The sequence below is a fragment of the Pseudophryne corroboree genome, chromosome 2, assembly GCF_028390025.1.
Source record: "Pseudophryne corroboree isolate aPseCor3 chromosome 2, aPseCor3.hap2, whole genome shotgun sequence".
NCBI classification, from domain to species: Eukaryota; Metazoa; Chordata; class Amphibia; order Anura; family Myobatrachidae; genus Pseudophryne; species Pseudophryne corroboree.
In genome coordinates this window covers 741,944,501-741,965,431 of record NC_086445.1, presented here as the reverse complement: position 1 = coordinate 741,965,431, position 20,931 = coordinate 741,944,501, and the positions used below count along the sequence as shown (strand labels likewise).

Genomic DNA, 20,931 nt, shown 5'->3' with positions numbered 1-20,931 from the left:
CGCACACATCCGCTGCCGTGATACACTCCCTCCAGAGACAGGTCCCTGCTTACACAGCACACGATCACCCAGGGAGCGCTGGTGAACCGGCGCCCTGCAGGGGAACGGGGCTGCAATAGGGCGGACCAGTCCGGAGGGTATTGCTCCCAACACACACCCGGTCAATACCCACCGAACACCGTGAAGAACTACTCCCATAAGGTATACCTAAGTGCAAGTAGCTACTCGGACGAGCGGGATGCCGCCGTCCGAAGGACATTCAAGACTGTGTTTCCCTTAGTCTCTTTGGTCACTCACCAAGGGTCAGGTACCGCTCACATTACCGTGTTGACCAGGAGGTTAATATCACTTGTTGCGGGACATTATACTCTAATTTACTTTACTTTTAATTTATTTGCTGGATTAACTGCATTTAATCCTTACGTTACTTATATTTCTCATTTGTTTGGAAGATCTATGTCATTAATTACTTTTCTCTAACGTCCTAAGTGGATGCTGGGGACTCCGTCAGGACCATGGGGAATAGCGGCTCCGCAGGAGACAGGGCACAAAAATAAAGCTTTAGGATTAGGTGGTGTGTACTGGCTCCTCCCCCTATGATCCTCCTCCAAGCCTCAGTTAGGTTTTTGTGCCCGTCCGAGCAGGGTGCAATCTAGGTGGCTCTCTTAAAGAGCTGCTTAGAAAAAGTTTTTTAGGTTTTTTATTTTCAGTGAGTCCTGCTGGCAACAGGCTCACTGCATCGAGGGACTTAGGGGAGAGAATTTCAACTCACCTGCGTGCAGGATGGATTGGATTCTTAGGCTACTGGACACCATTAGCTCCAGAGGGAGTCGGAACACAGGTCTCACCCTGGGGTTCGTCCCGGAGCCGCGCCGCCGACCCCCCTTACAGATGCTGAAGATTGAAGGTCCGGTAACAGGCGGCAGAAGGCTCTTCAGTCTTCATGAAGGTAGCGCACAGCACTGCAGCTGTGCGCCATTGTTGTCACACACTTCACACCAAGCGGTCACGGAGGGTGCAGGGCGCTGCTGGGGGCGCCCTGGGCAGCAATATTTTAATACCTTATGGCAAAAGAATACATCACATATAGCCATTAAGGCTATATGTATGTATTTAACCCATGCCAGTTATCTAAAACTACGGGAGGAAAGCCCGCCGAAATAGGGGGCGGGGCTTATTCTCCTCAGCACACAGCGCCATTTTCCTGCTCAGCTCCGCTGTGAGGAAGGCTCCCAGGACTCTCCCCTGCACTGCACTACAGAAACAGGGTAAAACAGAGAGGGGGGGCATTTTTTGGCGATATATTGGATATATTTAAGCTGCTATAAGGAACAACACTTATATAAGGTTGTTCCCATATATATTATAGCGCTTGGGTGTGTGCTGGCAAACTCTCCCTCTGTCTCCCCAAAGGGCTAGTGGGGTCCTGTCTTCGATAAGAGCATTCCCTGTGTGTCTGCTGTGTGTCGGTACGTGTGTGTCGACATGTATGAGGACGATGTTGGCGTGGAGGCAGAGCAATTGCCGATAATGGTGATGTCACCCCCCAGGGAGTCGACACCGGAATGGATGGCTTTGTTTATGGAATTACGTGATAATGTCAGCACATTACAAAAATCAGTTGACGACATGAGACGGCCGGCAAACCAGTTAGTACCTGCCCAGGCGTCTCAGACACCGTCAGGGGCTGTAAAGCGCCCTTTACCTCAGTCGGTCGACACAGACCCAGACACAGACACTGAATCTAGTGTCGACGGTGATAAAACAAACGTATTTTCAAGTAGGGCCACACGTTATATGATCACGGCAATGAAGGAGGCTTTGCATATCTCTGATACTGCAAGTACCACAAAAAGGGGTATTATGTGGGGGGTGAAAAAACTACCTGTAGTTTTTCCTGAATCAGAGGAATTAAATGATGTATGTGATGAAGCGTGGGTTAACCCAGATAGAAAAATGCTAATTTCAAAAAAGTTATTAGCATTATACCCTTTCCCGCCAGAGGTTAGGGTGCGCTGGGAAACACCCCCTAGGGTGGATAAGGCGCTCACACGCTTATCAAAACAAGTGGCGTTACCGTCTCCTGATACGGCCGCCCTCAGGGATCCAGCGGATAGGAGACTGGAAACTACCCTAAAAAGTATATACACACATACTGGTGTTATACTGCGACCAGCCATCGCCTCAGCCTGGATGTGCAGTGCTGGGGTCGTCTGGTTGGATTCCCTGACTGAAAATATTGATACCCTGGATAGGGACAGTATTTTATTGACTATAGAGCAATTAAAGGATGCTTTCCTTTATATGCGAGATGCGCAGAGAGATGTTTGCACTCTGGCATCGAGAGTAAATGCGATGTCCATATCTGCCAGAAGGAGTTTATGGACGCGACAGTGGTCAGGTGATGCGGATTCCAAACGACATATGGAAGTATTGCCGTATAAAGGGGAGGAATTATTTGGCGTCGGTCTATCGGATCTGGTGGCCACGGCAACTGCCGGAAAATCCACTTTTTACCTCAGACCCCCTCCCAACAGAAAAAGACACCGTCTTTTCAGCCGCAGTCCTTTCGGTCCTATAAGAACAAGCGGACAAAAGGACAGTCATATCTGCCTCGGGGCAGAGGAAAGGGTAAGAGAGGGCAGCAAGCAGCCCCTGCCCAGGAACAGAAGCCCTCCCAGGGTTCTGCAAAGCCCTCAGCATGACGCTGGGGCCTTACAAGCGGACTCAGGAGCGGTGGGGGGTCGACTCAAGAATTTCAGCGCACAGTGTGCTTGCTCACAGGTGGACCCCTGGATTCTGCAGGTAGTATCTCAGGGTTACAGGTTGGAATTCGAGAAGTCTCCCCCTCGCCGGTTCCTAAAGTCTGCTTTGCCAACGTCTCCCTCAGACAGGGCGACGGTATTGGAAGCCATTCACAAGCTGTTTTCTCAGCAGGTGATAGTCAAGGTACCCCTCCTACAACAGGGAAAGGGGTAGTACTCCACGCTATTTGTGGTACCGAAGCCGGACGGCTCGGTAAGACCTATTCTAAATCTGAAATCTTTGAACCTGTACATACAAAAATTCAAGTTCAAGATGGAGTCACTCAGAGCAGTGATAGCGAATCTGGAAGAAAGGGACTTTATGGTGTCCCTGGACATAAAGGATGCTTACCTGCATGTCCCAATTTGCCCTTCACATCAAGGGTACCTCAGGTTCGTGGTGCAAAACTGTCATTATCAGTTTCAGACGCTGCCGTTTGGATTGTCCACGGCACCTCGGGTCTTTACCAAGGTAATGGCCGAAATGATGATCCTTCTACGAAGAAGAGGCGTATTAATTATCCCTTACTTGGACGATCTCCTGATAAGGGCAAGGTCCAGAGAACAGCTGGAAGACGGAGTAGCACTAACCCAACTAGTGCTGCAACAACACGGGTGGATTCTGAATTTTCCAAAATCTCAGTTGACCCCGACGACACGTCTGCTGTTCCTGGGAATGATTCTGGACACGGTTCAGAAAAAGGTGTTTCTTCCGGAGGAGAAAGCCAGGGAGTTATCCGAACTTGTCAGGAACCTCCTAAAACCAGGGACAGTGTCTGTGCATCAATGCACAAGAGTCCTGGGAAAGATGGTGGCTTCTTACGAAGCGATTCCATTCGGCAGATTCCACGCACGAACTTTTCAGTGGGATCTGCTGGACAAATGGTCCGGATCGCATCTGCAGATGCATCAGCGGATAACCTTATCGCCACGGACAAGGGTGTCTCTTCTGTGGTGGTTGCAGAGTGCTCATCTGTTAGAGGGCCGCAGATTCGGCATACAGGACTGGGTCCTGGTGACCACGGATGCCAGTCTGAGAGGCTGGGGAGCGGTCACACAGGGAAGAAACTTCCAGGGAGTATGGTCAAGCCTGGAGATGTCTCTTCACATAAATATACTGGAGCTAAGAGCGATTTACAATGCTCTAAGTCTGGCAAAACCCCTGCTTCAGGGTCAGCCGGTGTTGATCCAGTCGGACAACGTCACGGCAGTCGCCCACGTAAACAGACAGGGCGGCACAAGAAGCAGGACAGCAATGGCAGAAGCTGCAAGGATTCTTCGCTGGGCGGAAGATCATGTGATAGCACTGTCAGCAGTATTCATTCCGGGAGTGGATCTACACCCGGGAGAGTGGGGACTTCATCCAGAAGTCTTCCACATGATTGTGAACCGTTGGGAAAAACCAATGGTGGATATGATGGCGTCCCGCCTCAACAAAAAACTGGACAGGTATTGCGCCAGGTCAAGAGATCCTCAGGCAATAGCTGTGGACGCTCTGGTAACACCGTGGGTGTTCCAGTCAGTGTATGTGTTCCCTCCTCTGCCTCTCATACCAAAAGTACTGAGAATTATACGGAAAAAGGAAGTAAGAACGATACTAGTGGCTCCGGATTGGCCAAGAAGAACTTGGTACCCGGAACTTCAAGAGATGCTCACGGAGGATCCGTGGCCTCTACCTCTAAGACGGGACCTGCTTCAGCAGGGACCGTGTCTATTCCAAGACTTACCGCGACTGCGTTTGACGGCATGGCGGTTGAACGCCGAATTCTAAGGGAAAAAGGCATTCCGGAAGAGGTCATTCCTACACTGGTAAAAGCCAGGAAGGAGGTGACTGCACAACATTATCACCGCATTTGGAGAAAATATGTTGCGTGGTGTGAGGCCAGGAAGGCCCCCACGGAGGAATTTCAACTGGGTCGATTCCTACATTTCCTGCAAACAGGATTGTCTATGGGCCTCAAATTGGGGTCCATTAAGGTTCAAATTTCGGCCCTGTCGATTTTCTTCCAGAAAGAATTGGCTTCAGTTCCTGAAGTCCAGACTTTTGTAAAAGGAGTACTACATATACAGCCCCCGGTTGTGCCCCCAGTGGCACCGTGGGATCTTAATGTAGTCTTGGATTTTCTCAAATCCCATTGGTTTGAGCCGCTCAAATCGGTGGAGTTGAAGTATCTTACATGGAAAGTAACCATGCTACTGGCCCTGGCTTCAGCCAGGAGAGTATCAGAATTGGCGGCTTTATCATATAAGAGCCCATATCTGATTTTCCATACGGACAGGGCAGAACTGCGGACGCGTCCTCATTTTCTGCCTAACGAGTTGGAGGATTCCAAGTTGTTGGACGTGGTCCGGGCATTGAAAATATATATTTCAAGAACGGCGGGAGTCAGAAAGTCTGACTCACTGTTTATATTGTATGCATCCAACAAGATGGGTGCTCCTGCTTCTAAGCAGACGATTGCTCGTTGGATTTGTAGCACAATTCAACTTGCACATTCTGTGGCAGGCTTGCCACAACCTAAATCTGTCAAGGCCCATTCCACAAGGAAAGTGGGCTCATCCTGGGCGGCTGCCCGGGGAGTCTCGGGATTACAACTCTGCCGAGCTGCTACTTGGTCAGGGGCAAACACGTTTGCAAAATTCTACAAATTTGATACCCTGGCTGAGGAGGACCTTGAGTTCTCTCATTCGGTGCTGCAGAGTCATCCGCACTCTCCCGCCCGTTTGGGAGCTTTGGTATAATCCCCATGGTCCTGACGGAGTCCCCAGCATCCACTTAGGACGTTAGAGAAAATAAGAATTTACTTACCGATAATTCTATTTCTCGTAGTCCGTAGTGGATGCTGGGCGCCCATCCCAAGTGCGGATTGTCTGCAATACTTGTACATAGTTATTGTTACAAAAAAATCGGGTTGTTATTTGTTGTGAGCCGTCTGTTCAGAGGCTCCTACGTTTGTCATACTGTTAACTGGGTTCAGATCACAAGTTATTCGGTGTGATTGGTGTGGCTGGTATGAGTCTTACCCGGGGTTCAATATCCTTCCTTATTGTGTACGCTCGTCCGGGCACAGTATCCTAACTGAGGCTTGGAGGAGGGTCATAGGGGGAGGAGCCAGTACACACCACCTAATCCTAAAGCTTTATTTTTGTGCCCTGTCTCCTGCGGAGCCGCTATTCCCCATGGTCCTGACGGAGTCCCCAGCATCCACTACGGACTACGAGAAATAGAATTATCGGTAAGTAAATTCTTATTTTTGAATTGATCAGTAAAGATTTATTACATATATTGTGTAAGGTCCATATTTCTACACATTGGCCATTTTCCTATTGTATATATAGGAGACACCCACACAACGAATAGGGCCGAGCGTAGCATTTAATCACCAATTAACATTCTAACCCACTCCGGCTCCTTCTGAGAGGGAAGGGCCACCACATTAGCCTCTCGTGCATCTAAAATGGGTACTTCCTGGGAAGAACCCTCCCCAATGTCTGACATGTTACACACTAGTGTACACACACACACACCCCTATCACACAGGGGAGCTATTGGGGACAGACCCACACTAAAAAGTCTGTCAGAGAGACACAGATGGATTTGCCAGTCCACACACTGCGCCTTATTGTGAATTGTGGAAATATTACCAACTTGCGCATATACCAATAATAGGCCCACAGACCTAATTATAATGAACACTCTCTGCCCCTTCTATAACACCCTGTACTTGTATCAGTGTTGTCATGAGGAGAAACAGCATTCAGGAGCTTCACACTGGAGTTTCTGCAGGAGAAAATGGCACCCAGTGAGTGTTCTGGCAAGTCTGAGGAGAAGCCCAGCCCTTCAACCTCAGCAATGTAATATTTATACTGGCTGGGGATGGCACGTCAGCGGTTGTACATGTATGTACCCTTTTTGCCAATGAGAGTAAGGTTTTAAAACATGCTCTCAGAGCGCGCGCCCCCCCCCCCCCCCGTGCGCTCTTGCGCTCTGTACCCTTGTGCTGAGAGACATGGCGCACAGCGTCCCGCCGCTGTGCGTGTACCTGTATGCCGCCAACGATGACCGGAGGATCCCCTCTCTGCAGGACTCAGGTAATATACTCACCAGCCTTCTGACTTCCGGCTCTGTTAGGGGGTGGCGGCAGTGCTGTGGGAGTGAACGCTGGCCAGGATTGGGCTGTGTTCAGTACCCTTCAGGAGCTAATAGTGTCCTGTCAGCGGAAGCAGAACCATTAACTCAAGGAGAAGTTCGTTCCTACTTCCCCCCCCCCCCATAAGTCCCACGAAGCAGGGAAGCTGGTGCCAGCAGCTTCCCTGTAAAATATAAAACCTAAGAAAGTCTTTAACCAGCAAAGCTCTGCGGAGCTCCACTAGTGTGCATCCAGTCTCCTGGGCACATTTTCTAAACTGGGGTTTGGAGGAGGGGCATAGAGGGAGGAGCCAGTTCACACTGTTGAAAAGTCTTAAAGTGCCGAAGGCTCCTGCGGAACCGTCTATACCCCATGGTACTAAAATGGACCCCAGCATCCTCTAGGACGTAAGAGAAAAACCATGAATTTACAGCGAATCGTGGTAAATTTGCAAAAAGGCCTGTTCATTTGTCCGCAAAAATGGATTTGCTATAATTTTACTGTGAATTTCAATGAATAAACTCTGAGGAGATGAGAAACTTTGGGAAAACCCCTATTTTAAGTTAACAATTTCGGGATTCGGTTCTGAACCCCTGGCACACCTCCATAAATGACAAATTAGGCAAGTTTTTAATTATTTTAACTGGCCAATAATGACATGTCATTTTTGGGGTGGAAAAGTGCAAATTGATGGAAATTGGGGTACAAGATATGAGATAGGTATACTGGGGTACTTTATGAGTGGGTCAAGTGTTTCTAGACTTGCAGGTGGGAGTAATCGGTCTATTTCCTTTTTTTTTTTTATAAAAGTCCCCTAAAATGACACGTTAGAACCTTGTGCACAATGTAACCTTGCAGATTTACAACCATTGTGGTACAGACATCCAACATGTTTTTTTTGCATACACCTCTATGGAATGTGCGCAAAAACAAATGAGATTTCCCTGCTTGGAAATCCTGCAATGTACGGTATTAGCCTGATCGTGTGGTTAATTGAAATCCAATACAGGTCTGTACTAGAGCATGTTAATTTATGAAGGGTCTACTACGCTTGCCCAGCTGTCGGGATCCAGGTGCCCAGCATACCGACGCTGGGATTCTGACCGCCGGAATGCCTGCAGCAAGGTGAGCGTAAAAGAGTCCTTTGTGGGCTCACTGCGCTCATCACGCTGAGGGCACGGAGGCGCGCTACGCGCGCAACGCTCTTCATATCCCTCCAGGGGTGTCGTGGACACCCCAAGAGGGAAAATAGTTGTCGGTATTCTGGCACCAGTATGCTGTGCGTCGGGATCCCAACAGCCGGAATATCGAGTGCCACCCCTTTATGAACAGGGTGCACAAAGGGCGTAGATGACAATGGAAGTAAACATATTTGTTGTGAAAATTTTTTACAAGTAATGACTTTCATACACATTCTGCATATTCTCTACTTATGAGCAAAGAGCAGACAAAATAACTTTCAAATTCTAGGTATACTTAAATTGATAGGAATATTGAGAAACGATGCACACTAAATGATTCCTTTTGTTTGCAGACAGATTTTCTTCCAAGTTCCAACTCACTTGGGATTTGCTGGGGAGATGGATGATGCTAGGATATAACAGCTTCTTGTAAAAGAACAGTCTTTCAGATGATCAGAAAGCTGCACCGCAATCCCTCAAAGACCCAACAAACACAATAAAAGAATGATATATAATAGTGCTACTACGTTAAAGAGGATACAAGAGACCTCTCTAAAGCATTGATCGTTCATACGTAGCCTCTCGACTGCTACACCTACCTTAGTAACACGCAGAGAATGCAACATGAAAAACTACAGTGATTATCCTGCAGCAACCTCTAACCGACCACATCTTATACAATGCACTCTAATGAGGAGATCCTTTCAGTCTCTGTCACACAGAAAGTCACAACTGCAGTACAATCTCAGCTATATCAAATTGGTTTGGGAAATTGTAACCTACATAATTAAAAGTTTCAGTAAGTGGTGATAAAACTTTAAGGTAATCTGAACTTGTATGTGCTACTAAAAACTATAAGAAGGCATGGATTTAACCATTTACCCAACTAAAGTACTGTAGCAACTGAAATGACAGCAAAACAGTGAAAACAATTATCCAGACTACAAAGCTGACAAATGTTTTCTTAAGATGTATACCCTACCTTCTGTCGGCATAAAGGAGCAGAGCTGGCAGTGATGGTATGTATATTTGACAGGCAGTCTGTTGCAACCAGTTACTGCCTGTTTTCTGTGAGGTGTTTGTGAATTCTGTGATGAAGTGCTTGCTTACAGGTTACCAGTGGCGGATCTTACCTACAGGCTGCCGGTCCCGACGCCTGCCATATCTTTTGTGCAGGTGCAGGGACATGGATAGTCAGGAGTCGGTAGCCCCCCTCCTACAAACATGTAGGAGCTGCTGCTGCAGGTAACTCATACTTGCCAACTCTCCCAGAAGATCTTGGAGAGTTCCAAACTTAGGTGAGCTCTCCTGACCTCCTGGGAGTTGGTCCATCATCTGGTGCTACCAATTGCCGACTGAAGTGGGTGACTCAGGGGTGGATGAATTGGTTTGCATTTAATTGCCCAGCTCCCACTGTGAATAGCGGCTCTGAACAGCAGGGTACAGGGCCATAATGACATGTGGCTCCACCCTCTGCAGTTATGCCAGTACGGATGGTGTAATGGTTAGCATTACTGCCTCACAGCACTGAGGACATGGGTTTGATTTTCACTCACCATTGACCTAACTGGGTGGAGTTTGTATAGTCTCCCTGTGCTTGCTTGCGTGAGTTTTCTCTGGCTACTCCGGTTTCCTCTCACAATCCAAAAATATACAGGAAGGTTAATTGGCTCCCGATCAAAAAAACAAATAATAACCCTAGCATGTAAGTGTGTACATGTGCTTAGGGCAGACACGATGGGCCAAGTGGTTATATTCTATGTTTCTAATTGTACCTTTCTCCTGTAATTCTGTAACAAACTGCCCACTATCCATGACCTCTTCATCTCCAACTCTCCTGCCACACTACTGCACTGCTGCCTGGTATTCATTCCTCCAATGTCTCCATATTGCCTACAGTCCTCCAGACAACCTCCTGATGGTATGCTCCACCCACACGACTGGACCACCTTGCTGCCTTACTGCTGCAAATATCATCTTCTGCTCCCTGAAACTGAAATTTAATTAAATACTTTTATATTGACCTCACCACGGTTTTAATACTGCCTTTTATACTACTGTGTTTTGCTTTTCTCTTACATTTTCTTCCTGTTAACCCCTGTATGCTATACCGCTAGTATCTGCACACCCTGCCAGCAGTAACCTACACAGTGCGCCTCAGATGGATGCTTCGGATGGGCGGAATGTACTACATGTTGATTTTTTTCAAATAGAGTGTATCATATTATACACGAGTCCGTTTTCCCATATGTGATTTGGGTCCTTGTATGGCTCATCTCCCACAACTGCCTCACCTGGTACTCTCATGGATTGGTTGAAAAATACATGGACCTGATGTTGTTCAAACCAACCTACAACCACCACATTTTGTGTTATCTACTATAGGCATGGCCTACTACATCCAGGCTAATCCTACGTAATATTGCCCACGATGCTGCCTCATCTGGTACCTTTTATGGGTGGAATATATAACCCGTTGAGTTTATTTACCAAACTGGCTGCTCTAACCCTGCATTATGTTCACTGAGCGATTTTTCTTTTTTCTTTTTCTTTTTTGTGTGTGGTTTTCTACTTGCTGCAATACAAAATCCTTTGCAAAATGTGTTGTGCTTTTTAAGTCTCTAAAGCGACTGAGTCCTGCTGTAGAAAACCCTATATAAATAAAATTATTATTATTTTAACTTTATTTAAAGAGCTCACAGACAATCATGAGAAAATACATTTACAATGAGCACAACAAATAAGCAATTTTTGGGAAAACAACAAATATTACAGATAATAACACATGTAAGTTGAACAGGAAATAGGATATAAGGGGGGAGGAGTATGGGTGTAGGGGGAACAGGACTATCAGAGAGGTAAAAGTACCATGAAGAGTACCAAATGTTGGGCAGGAAACATTAGAGGGAGGAAGGAAGCGCCAAATGAAATAGAAGATAAAAGATAAGAAAAATGAATAAAAGTACCTATCCAAAGATGTTCAACAAGAAAGAACCAGAGTAAGGAGGAAGAAGACTCCCATCAAGAATGGGTCAAACAGAGATAGTAAGTGCATGAATCAAAGGATTTGGAGTGCCACAGAGGAAAGCCACAGAGCCCACACCTGGGTAAATATATGGCCCCTGTCATGAAGAGAATAGGTAATATTTGCCATCCCTGTAAATATGCCAAATTTGAGATTTTAGGGTAGAAAGGAACGGTGTGAGTGGTTCTTTCAGTTGCAAGCAATCAAACTTAATGTTAACTAAGATGTGGGACAGCAATTTAATAGAATGTTTACAGAGGTCCAGTAGGGGGGTAATGTAGGAGGAAGATTCATGGATCCTTTGTGATCATGGCTTCGAATAGGTTATTCAAAAGATTATGAACGGAGGTCCAAAAGGGTTCAAGGACTGGGCAGGTTCACCAAACATGAGCGAGGCTACCCCGAAGGCCACAATTTCTCCAGCTGTGGGGCGAAGCAGAGGGAAACATTTGAGAGAGCCTTATTGGAAGATGGTACCAGTGATAATATGGTTTATAAGAGGTTTCCTTAAGGCGAGTGGTGATGGAGAATTTAGCAATAGTCCATATTGTCACAAGCCCCCTTATCTGGTGGGTATCAGAGATCCGCCTCCCAGAAGGATTTGTGGGGGCTTCGATCAGGAAGAGCAGCATCGATTAAAATATGAACGTTATGGTAATTACTTACCGTTGATAACGTGATTTCTCTTATGTCCACAGGTATCCACAGGATAATATTGGGATATTGTCGAGCGACAGCGAAAGTGGCACCAACACGGTCACGAGCTTTCTGGCCTCCCAGGATGCATTGGGGCCTCCCCTATATAGTCCCGCCCACTGACTCAGTCAGATCAGTTCTTTCCACAGCGATTTTAGGCAGGAACATTAGGTAGAGACCTGTACAGGCGATAAGAACACACATGCACACCCTTCCATACAAGAAGGAAGAGGTTTTAGTGATTGTCTAGAGTCTCAAATCAGATATGTGTCAGGGTGGGATCCCTGTGGATACCTGTGGACATAAGAGAAATCACGTTATCAACGGTAAGTTCTTACCATAACGTTCATTTCTCTGGCTGGGTCCACAGGATTATCCACAGGATAACATTGGGATTCCCAAAGCCATTTTAGTGGTGGGGACGCTCCTGATTGCACAGGAGGACCTTTCGCCCGAAGTCTGCGTCATGAGAGGCAAAAGTATCCAAGGCATAATGTCTGATGAATGTGTTTATGGAAAACCATGTGGCTGCCTACATATCTGTTCTGCTGAAGCACCCTGTTGTGCTGCCCAAGAAGGACCTACGTTACGTGTAGAGTGTGCAGAGCCATTAGCCGTAATAGGGAGATCTGCATGAGAATAAGCTTCTGATATTACCATTCGGAGCCATCTCGCCAGCGTCTGTTTACTAGCAGGCCATCCTCTTCTATGGAATCCATATAGGATGAAGACAGAATCCGTTTTCCTGATGGCACTAGTACGATCTATGTAAATTCTCAAAGCTCGGACCACGTCCAGCGACGCTTCTCCCGCAGATAGTCCCGATACCTGAAAAACTGGGACTACAATCTCTTCATTCAGGTGAAATTTTGATACCACCTTTGGAAGATAACTAGATCTCGTTCTGAGAACTGCTCTGTCTGGAAAAAAAACTTAGGAAAGGAGACTTACATGATAATGCTCCTAAATCTGACACTCTTCTGGCTGACGCCATTGCCAGTAATAAAAAATAACTTTAACCGTTAACCACTTACGATCTGCTCTCTCAAGTGGTTCAAACAGAGGGCCCTGGAGAAATTTAAGAACTAAATTCAAATCCCAGGGAGCTGCAGGAGGTACAAATGGAGGTTGAATATGTACTACTCCTTGGAAAAACGTACGTACAACCTGTAGGTCAGCAATCTTCTGCTGAAACCATACAGTCAACGCTGAGACTTGCACCCTCAAGGAAGCAACCTTCAACTCTTTATCCAATCCTGCCTGCAGGAAATCCAAAATCCTAGCTACTTTAAAAGATCTCGGATTGTAATTTTTTCCAGAACACCAATGAATATAGGCTTGCCATATTCTATGATACACAAGGGCCGAAGAAGGCTTTCTTGCTCTAAGCATGGTTTGGATTACTTGCTTTGAAAATCCTTTAGCCTCTAAGATAGAGGTTTCAACAGCCACGCCGTCAAAGACAGGCGATCCAGATGACTGTGACAACAAGGACCCTGCATTAATAGATCTGGACGTTGAGGGAGCAGTATCGGTGCTTCCACGGACATTCTCAACAGATCTGTGTACCAATGCCTTCTTGGCCAAGCTGGAGCTATTAGAATGATTGCTCCTTTTGCCTGTTTTATCTTTCTCACTACTCTGGGTAACAGAGATATTGGAGGGAACAGATACGCCAGCTGAAACCTCCATTCTACTGACAGTGCGTCCACCAGAACCGCTTCTGGGTCCCTTGTTCTTGATCCGTACATCGGAACTTTGTTGTTTTAGACGAGACGCCATAAGGTCCATCTCCGGGAGACCACATCTGTTCACCAGTGTCTGAAACACTACTGGGTGTAGTGCCCATTCGGTTTCCTGAATGGTGTGCCGACTGAGAAAATCTGCTTCCCAGTTTAGTACACCCGGGACAAATACTGCTGACAATGCCGGGAGATGGAGTTCTGCCCATTGTAGAATGGGAGTTACTTCTTCCATCAGACTCCTGCTGTGAGTTCCTCCTTGATGATTGAGGTATGCTACTGCCATCGCATTGTCTGAGCGAATCTGGACTGGTCTTCCTTGTAGACTGTCCTTTGCCTGAACTAGAGCCAAGTAAATGGCCCTTATCTCCAACAGATTTATTGGCAGGTGACTTTCCCTTGCGGTCCATTTTCCCTGGAACCATAGGCTTCCGAGTACCGCCCCCTAGCCTTGCAGGATGGCATCTGTTGTCAGAATTGCCACTCTTTTATCCAAAAGGGTCTCCCCTTGTTTAAATGGTCTGTCTGTAGCCACCACGCTAGAGACCTTTTTACATTTATTGGAATCTTTATCATCTGCTTCTTTATCGTCTGATGATTTCCGTTCCATTTGGTCAGAATAAGGTGCTGCAATGGTCTGGAGTGGAATTGCGCATATTCCACCATGTCGAAGGTTGATACCATCAGACCCAACAGTCGCATTGCTGCATGGACTGACATTGTCTGGGCTTGCAACACTTCCTGAGCCATGACCTGCACTTTGACTATCTTTTTCTCTGGTAAGAGAACTTTCTGTAGGTCTGAATCCAATATGGCCCCCAAATGAACCATCCGCTGTGACGGATTCAGGGACGACTTCTCCCAATTTATGAGCCACCCATGTCTCTGTAAACAAACTATCGTCAGTTGAAGATGGCTCAACAGTAAATCTTGCGATTGTGCTAAGATTAACAGGTCGTCGAAGTATGGGAATATTCTTATCCCTTGTTTGCGCAGACAAGCTGCCATAACCACCATGATCTTGGTGAACACCCTGGGTGCTGTAGCTAGCCCGAAGGGCAGAGCTTGGAACTGGAAGTGTTCCTTGAGGATGGTAAACCTGAGGTAACACTGATGTGATAGTGCTATAGGCAAATGTAGGTAAGCATCCCGTACATCCAGAGATACCATGTAATCTCCCGGTTCCATAGCCAACATTATGGAGCGTAACGTCTCCATGTGGAACTTTGGGATCCATATGTATCTGTTCAACATTTTCAGATTTAGAATTGGTCGATATGATCCATTTGGTTTCTGGATTAGAAATAGATTGGAGTAATACCCCTGTCCCTTTTGTGATGGAGGTACTGGGACAATCACACCTGACTGCAGTAATTTTTGGACTGCTTCTTGCAGGGCATTGACCTTCAACTCTATACGAGACGGGCTGGTGCAAAAAAAATCTTTGAGGAGGCTGCCTCCTGAATGGGAACCCATACCCCTGAGATACTACCTTCTGCACCCAGGCATCTGTTGTTGACTGTTGCCATATGTGTGCAAATTGAAGGAGAGGCCCGACTCTTCAGGCTGAGGGTTTCTGTTTAGGTTTGGAAGCTGGCTTTTTGCTAGCCCACTGCTTCCTACCCCTGACTTTAAACTGGGGTTTCTTATGCTCCTCTTTAGCTTTCGCTTTGCTTTGCCAACGAAAGGAGCAAAATTTTAAACCCTTGGACTTAGGGTTATAGGTAGCCGGAAATCTGACCTTTTTCAATTCAGCCTCTGATTCTAGCATATCCGATAACGGTTTTCCAAATAATATATTACCTACAAAAGGCAATGCTTCCAATTCCTTCTTGGATTCCGCATCTGCCTTCCAGGTACGTAGCCAGACTGCTCTGCGAGCGACTACTGACAAGGCTGAAGCTTTAGAAGCAACTGTACCTATATCAATTGCTGCTTCTTCCAAATACTGGGCAGATTGTCTTAAACGGCAAAAACGATCCACTTGCTCCCTAGTAGGAGAAGGGATGTCATTCTCTAGTTCCTCTATCCATTCGCCCATTGCCTTTGCTACCCAGGCCGAAGCCATAGCAGGTCTTACCACTGCTCCTACTAGAGAAAATATATTTTTCAAAAGGCTATCTACCCTTCTGTCTGTGACATCATTTAGTGAGGTAGATGACAGTGGTAAAGCAGATTTATGCACGAGTCGCAGAACATGTGCATCTACTTTCGGAGGAACTTCTCTTTTTGAACAATCCACAGCTGAAAATGGATAATAAGAATCCCATCTTTTAGGAATCTTATACTTTTTACTGGGCGGCGCCCAAGACTCATCCATTATTTCCGTCAGCTAATCTGACGCTGGGAATACAGCTTTCACTGCCTTTGTTCGTTTAAATACAGGTGCTTTAGTTTTTAACACTGTCTTGGCTGGCTCTTCTAACGAGAGAACAGCCTTTACAGCATTAATAAGTTCAGCAACATCATCTGAACTAAAACTCTGCGACTGATCATCATACGGAGTCGAGTCTACTGTATCATCATCCGTTGTATCATCTTGTGTAGTCTGCCACATAGACGTATCTGTCTTAGTCTTATCTGTCTCTTGGTTGCTAGTAGAGGCTACTGGAACCAGGCTATAGGAAGGGAGCTGCATGGGTTCATAGTGTAACCTAACCCGAGGTGGTGCTACTGGAGCCAACTTGTCCACAATAGAGGACAGAGTCTTTGCAAACATATTCCATGGTGGCTCTGTTGGTGGTTGAACCAACTCCTGTCTTTTACTTCGCTGAAAAGCGAAACAGTTAGCACACAAACCCTCATAAGTGACCAATTGATTCATATCAATTACCCCTGACTTACAAGATAAGCATGTTAGGGCTATGGGAGTGCTTGACAAATTCTCCTCATCACTTTTGCCACTCACAGACATTTTATCTGATATTGACTACACAATTTTGTGACTGAAAAACACCCTATAATCAGTATATAGAGGTGAAATCAATCTGACCACAGTGCACCTGATTTGAGGGTCAGAACAGGACTGACATTACACAGAAAAGTCAGCACGCATACTAGCAGTCAGTCACATGTTAAAGCATTAGACATTGTCATATGAGAATACAACCTCCATAATAACTTATACATAAGTAGGAAAATTGTACTTCTGTTTAACTGGTTCTTTTTTCAACATAACATGCAGAAAACACAGTAATATACAGGTCTCATATGCAATAGGTACTAAAAATTAACAATGCATACTAAGAAGCAGAAGGAATTTTTCGTACTGTATACCCTGCCTTCGGAGAGCGGGATACAGGGAGACTCACCACACTTCCATATCCAAGCAAAGACGCTCGTAAGACGCTGAGTGGATTCAGACGCTACTGATGTACACTGCCGCTCTTGATAACTGATAACGGACACGGACGCTGAGCGATTTCCACGTGTATGCAGACGCTAAGGCCTGCAACTCGGTCTGGCGGGCTTTATCTCCAGTGTACACAACCGCAGCGTCTAAGCTGCGACCGAGTACCCTCGTGGTAGCGTCTGAGTCGGAAGTGAGGTCATTCAGTTCATGAAACGAGAGACACGCGGGAACTGGCCATGAACTCGGAGGAGGGACGGCCAGGAGAGCGTCTGAAACCCCCTGTTGACTTAAACTCCCAGGATCGCGGCCTCACCTAGTCCTGGCGCCTATGATCCCCAGAGCGTAGCGCTGTCACACCGGGATGTTCGGCGCATCAACACACTGTTTGTAGTCTCCACCAAATCGGTGTAGCTGTGTCCTGACCCCTCTAGTAAGAGGAAGTCCATAGACTCACCGTCTCCCCATGCTCCAGCCACAGCCTGGTTACGTCTGCTGGACCTGCTAGAACATCCGACACAGACGCCCGTCGAGACAGCACTGATACCCGAAGGTAAGCGTTGTTGCGACCCGGTGGGGAGTTGTTGGAGCGACTCTTTCTAATATGCGTTTAAGACGCTGTTAAGAGAAGTCGCTCAAAAAACCAAAACAGTAAGTCTATAAAAATAAATTAATGAAAACTTAAGGCTGCTTTCACAGCAGCCCTGTGACCATGCGGCTTCCTGCCGCACCAAGCAAAAAAACTGATCTGACTGAGTCAGTGGGCGGGACTATATAGGGGAGGCCCCAATGCATCCTGGGAGGCCAGAAAGCTCGTGACCGTGTTGGTGCCATTTTCTCTGTCGCTCGACAATATCTCAATGTTATCCTGTGGATAATCCTGTGGACCCAGCCAGAGAAATCTGGGAATATTCCATATGGGAGTAAGGGGAGATGAAGGGGAGGTAATATTATTAACATTTTTAAAACAGCTCATTGGGTCACAATGACAAGAATGAGGCACCATGCTCACTGGAGTGGGTTTACTTAAGTCAGCAAGTATGAGGCTACTATTGAGTACTACATTTTATTTATACAGAAGAGGTGTTTATAACTTTCCAAAAACACACTTTTTTGTGCTTAGCTTTTTGTACAGGTGCTTAGTACTAGTGACTACTAGGTTCCTTGCCTTTACATTTTTTTTTTGTCAATTTTCCAACATGTGTAGTAATAATCGGATTTTCAACCACAATATAATATATAATCCAGTATAATGTAATTCTATGAGGCATTCATTAAGAACACAGTGCACTCTCCTATGCTGGGGATGGCCAATAATGTTGTGCCTATGGACCGCCTGAACTATAAATCCATGTAGGTACTACAGAGGGGTGGTCTTCTGTTTGCCGGCGGTCGGGCTCCCGGCGCTCAGTATACCGGCGCCGGGAGCCCGACCGCCGGCTTACCGACACTTATTTTCCCTCGTGGGGGTCCACGACCCCCATAGAGGGAGAATAAAATAGTGTGGCGCGCGTAGCGCGCCACCGTGCCCGTAGCGTGGCGAGCGCAGCGAGCCCGCAAGGGGCTCATTTGCGCTCGCCAAGCTGTCGGTAAGCCGGCGGTCGGGCTCCCGGCGCCGGGAGCCCGACCGCCGGCCACCCGTAGTGAACCCTACAGAGTTATTCACAGGTTTCCTGGCTACCAGTTTGCTGCCATGGGACCCATTAGCAACATAGAAACCAGCTTAAGTGGGTCCATACTGTATCTGCCAAGCCTATACATTAGTTATTAATAATCTATGGGTAAAAATATTAACGGAAAAGTTAAACTTTACAATTATCTGTTATTAGAGCCATAAGGCCTGATTCAGAGGTGCATTTGGATGCAGCAGTTCTTTGAAAATATGGCAATGATATTGGCGATGGTATAAAGATGCCCACAAATGGTCTCTGATCCACCTTGTGCATACAAAGACGCATCATCACTCACAACATCAGTCCTCTGAGCAGCTGGAGCCTATACAACTGTGCAAGAAGAAGCAGTCGCAGGTTCAGACAGCCCCCCCCCTCCTTCCCCCCAAAACGGTCCCAATGCCTTCATTTAACTCCCCATCCCGGTACCTCGCGCAAATACTCACTACCTGTCACTCACATTGCAAATAAACCATCACTGTGACCTCAGTCACAAATCAATCACCGCGCATGCATTGTGTGACTGTAACGCGTGCGCAGTTCAAAAAACATTGCTCAGAAGCGCAAACATCGTTATGGCGTCCACCTCTGACTCAGATCCATCATTCTGAACAAGAAGAGAAAATGTAAAACTAAACATTATCAGCAAAATGGGTCCATATCTCCCTCGTTGATACAATATTTAAGGCACAAAGAATCTATTGTTTAAATGCCGTAATGAAGTAATTACGCATTACACTTGTTTGCTCATCAGTGCCAATATTTGAACCAAAAAAAAAAAAGAAAATGGAATAAAAAATCTATGTAACTATGTGTCCAAAATAGTTTTCATTGCCTTCAAGAAAGATACACATTAGTTTATAACCTCACTGATATTAATGATGCCTGGCGTCGTTATGCCTTATCAGATTATGGAATATTTTTAATAAAGTTAAATTTCTATTAATTTAGTTTGCATTAACATATTTTCTATCTCAAATTGGAACATGAAGACTAGCACTATGTCACAGCATAACAAATATTGCAGATAATGAGGATGCAATAGGTCTGCATAACAGTGCTAGTATTCAAAATTAACATGGTAAACGTTTTTTCAATGTGGATACAAAAAGACAATGGGGATTTCAATGCGTGTACAGATGTCAAAATAGCTAGGAACGCAAAGAATATGTCTTCTGAGAAATTGAAAAGGATTAAACGTGTGCAGGTTAATACAATTCACAGCAAATAGCCTGTGGGTAACAAGATGATAATATAGGAAAATCTATACAGTACCCCATTTCAAAACCGAACCTAGAAAAATGTAGAGTTTCACATGATGTATTGTCTGTGTATGGTCCTCATTCAGAGGGTCTGCACACGCAGTGGCCATAGTGTGCAAGCGCGACTCTTCACTATGCGATCCAATCTCAGAAGCATGTGATCGCACAGTGAATTTTTGGGGATTTTGACAGTCGGTATGCTACAGTCAGTATTGTGACCATTGGCATCCTGACTGTTGGGATACTGACTACATCCCATACAGTAGGCATAAGAGCAAGCAAAACGCTGCTTGCTCCATGCCACGCCAAGCCACTCCCTTTTGGCATAATTACTTCTAAAGAGATTTGATTTGAGTGTCAAAAATTGAGGTCTGTCATCCAGTTTATAATGGGGCTAATTAAGACCTGATCGCTGCTGTGCGTTTTCACACAGCGGGCGATCAGGTCTGAACTGCGCATGCGCAGGCAACGGCGCATGCCAGAGATGCAATCGGCATCTCTGCCCAGCGATGGCCTCTGCCTGACTGTCAGGCAGAGGTGTTCGCTGGGCGGGAGGGGGCAGGCCGGCAGCATTGGGCTGCCATTTTGGGGGCACGGTCCAGGCAACGCAGGCATGCCCGGACCGTGCGGGGGGGCGGGCCGCGGCGGCTGCGTGACATCACACGCAGTCGCTGCGACCTGGAGAGCGACGGGTAGCGAGCTACTCTTCAGGTACAAAAGCATTGCTGCCGTGCGATGATTTTGTACCTGTGCGCCGGAGGAAGGGCCTGACATGCGAGGCGAACTAGCCCAGTGCTGGGCATCCCCCCGCATGTCAGGGTGCCTGATCGTAGCCGTCCAAAATTTTGCATGGCTACGATCAGGTCTGAATTAGGCCCAATGTTCTAAACATTTTAAAACACATAAGACAATAAGAACAAATCGCCTTTAAAACACAAAATATAAAGTGGTATTTATATAGAAATGAGTGTTAAGCGGATGCAATCCAAGGGGTCGATTCTATTCGGCAACTAATGAATAGCGCCGGGAATTAGCTCCCGACGCTATTCAATTCAGTAACTAGTTACGTCGG

General features: G+C 46.4%; 1 protein-coding gene across 3 annotated transcripts in view; it reads right to left on the bottom strand.

Moving 5' to 3' along the window:
• Positions 1 to 20,931, bottom strand: part of MAGI3 (membrane associated guanylate kinase, WW and PDZ domain containing 3) — a 676,662-nt gene that overhangs the window by 355,192 nt on the left and 300,539 nt on the right. Inside the window, exon 1 of one of the 3 annotated variants that reach the window (XM_063955401.1) lies at positions 9,891 to 10,090. The exons of the other annotated variants lie outside the window; for them this stretch is intronic. Coding sequence (XP_063811471.1) covers positions 9,891 to 9,930 — 40 coding nt within the window. The 5' untranslated portion in view covers positions 9,931 to 10,090. Of the gene's footprint in view, positions 1 to 9,890; positions 10,091 to 20,931 lie in introns of those variants that run through there. 3 annotated transcript variants of the gene reach the window in all.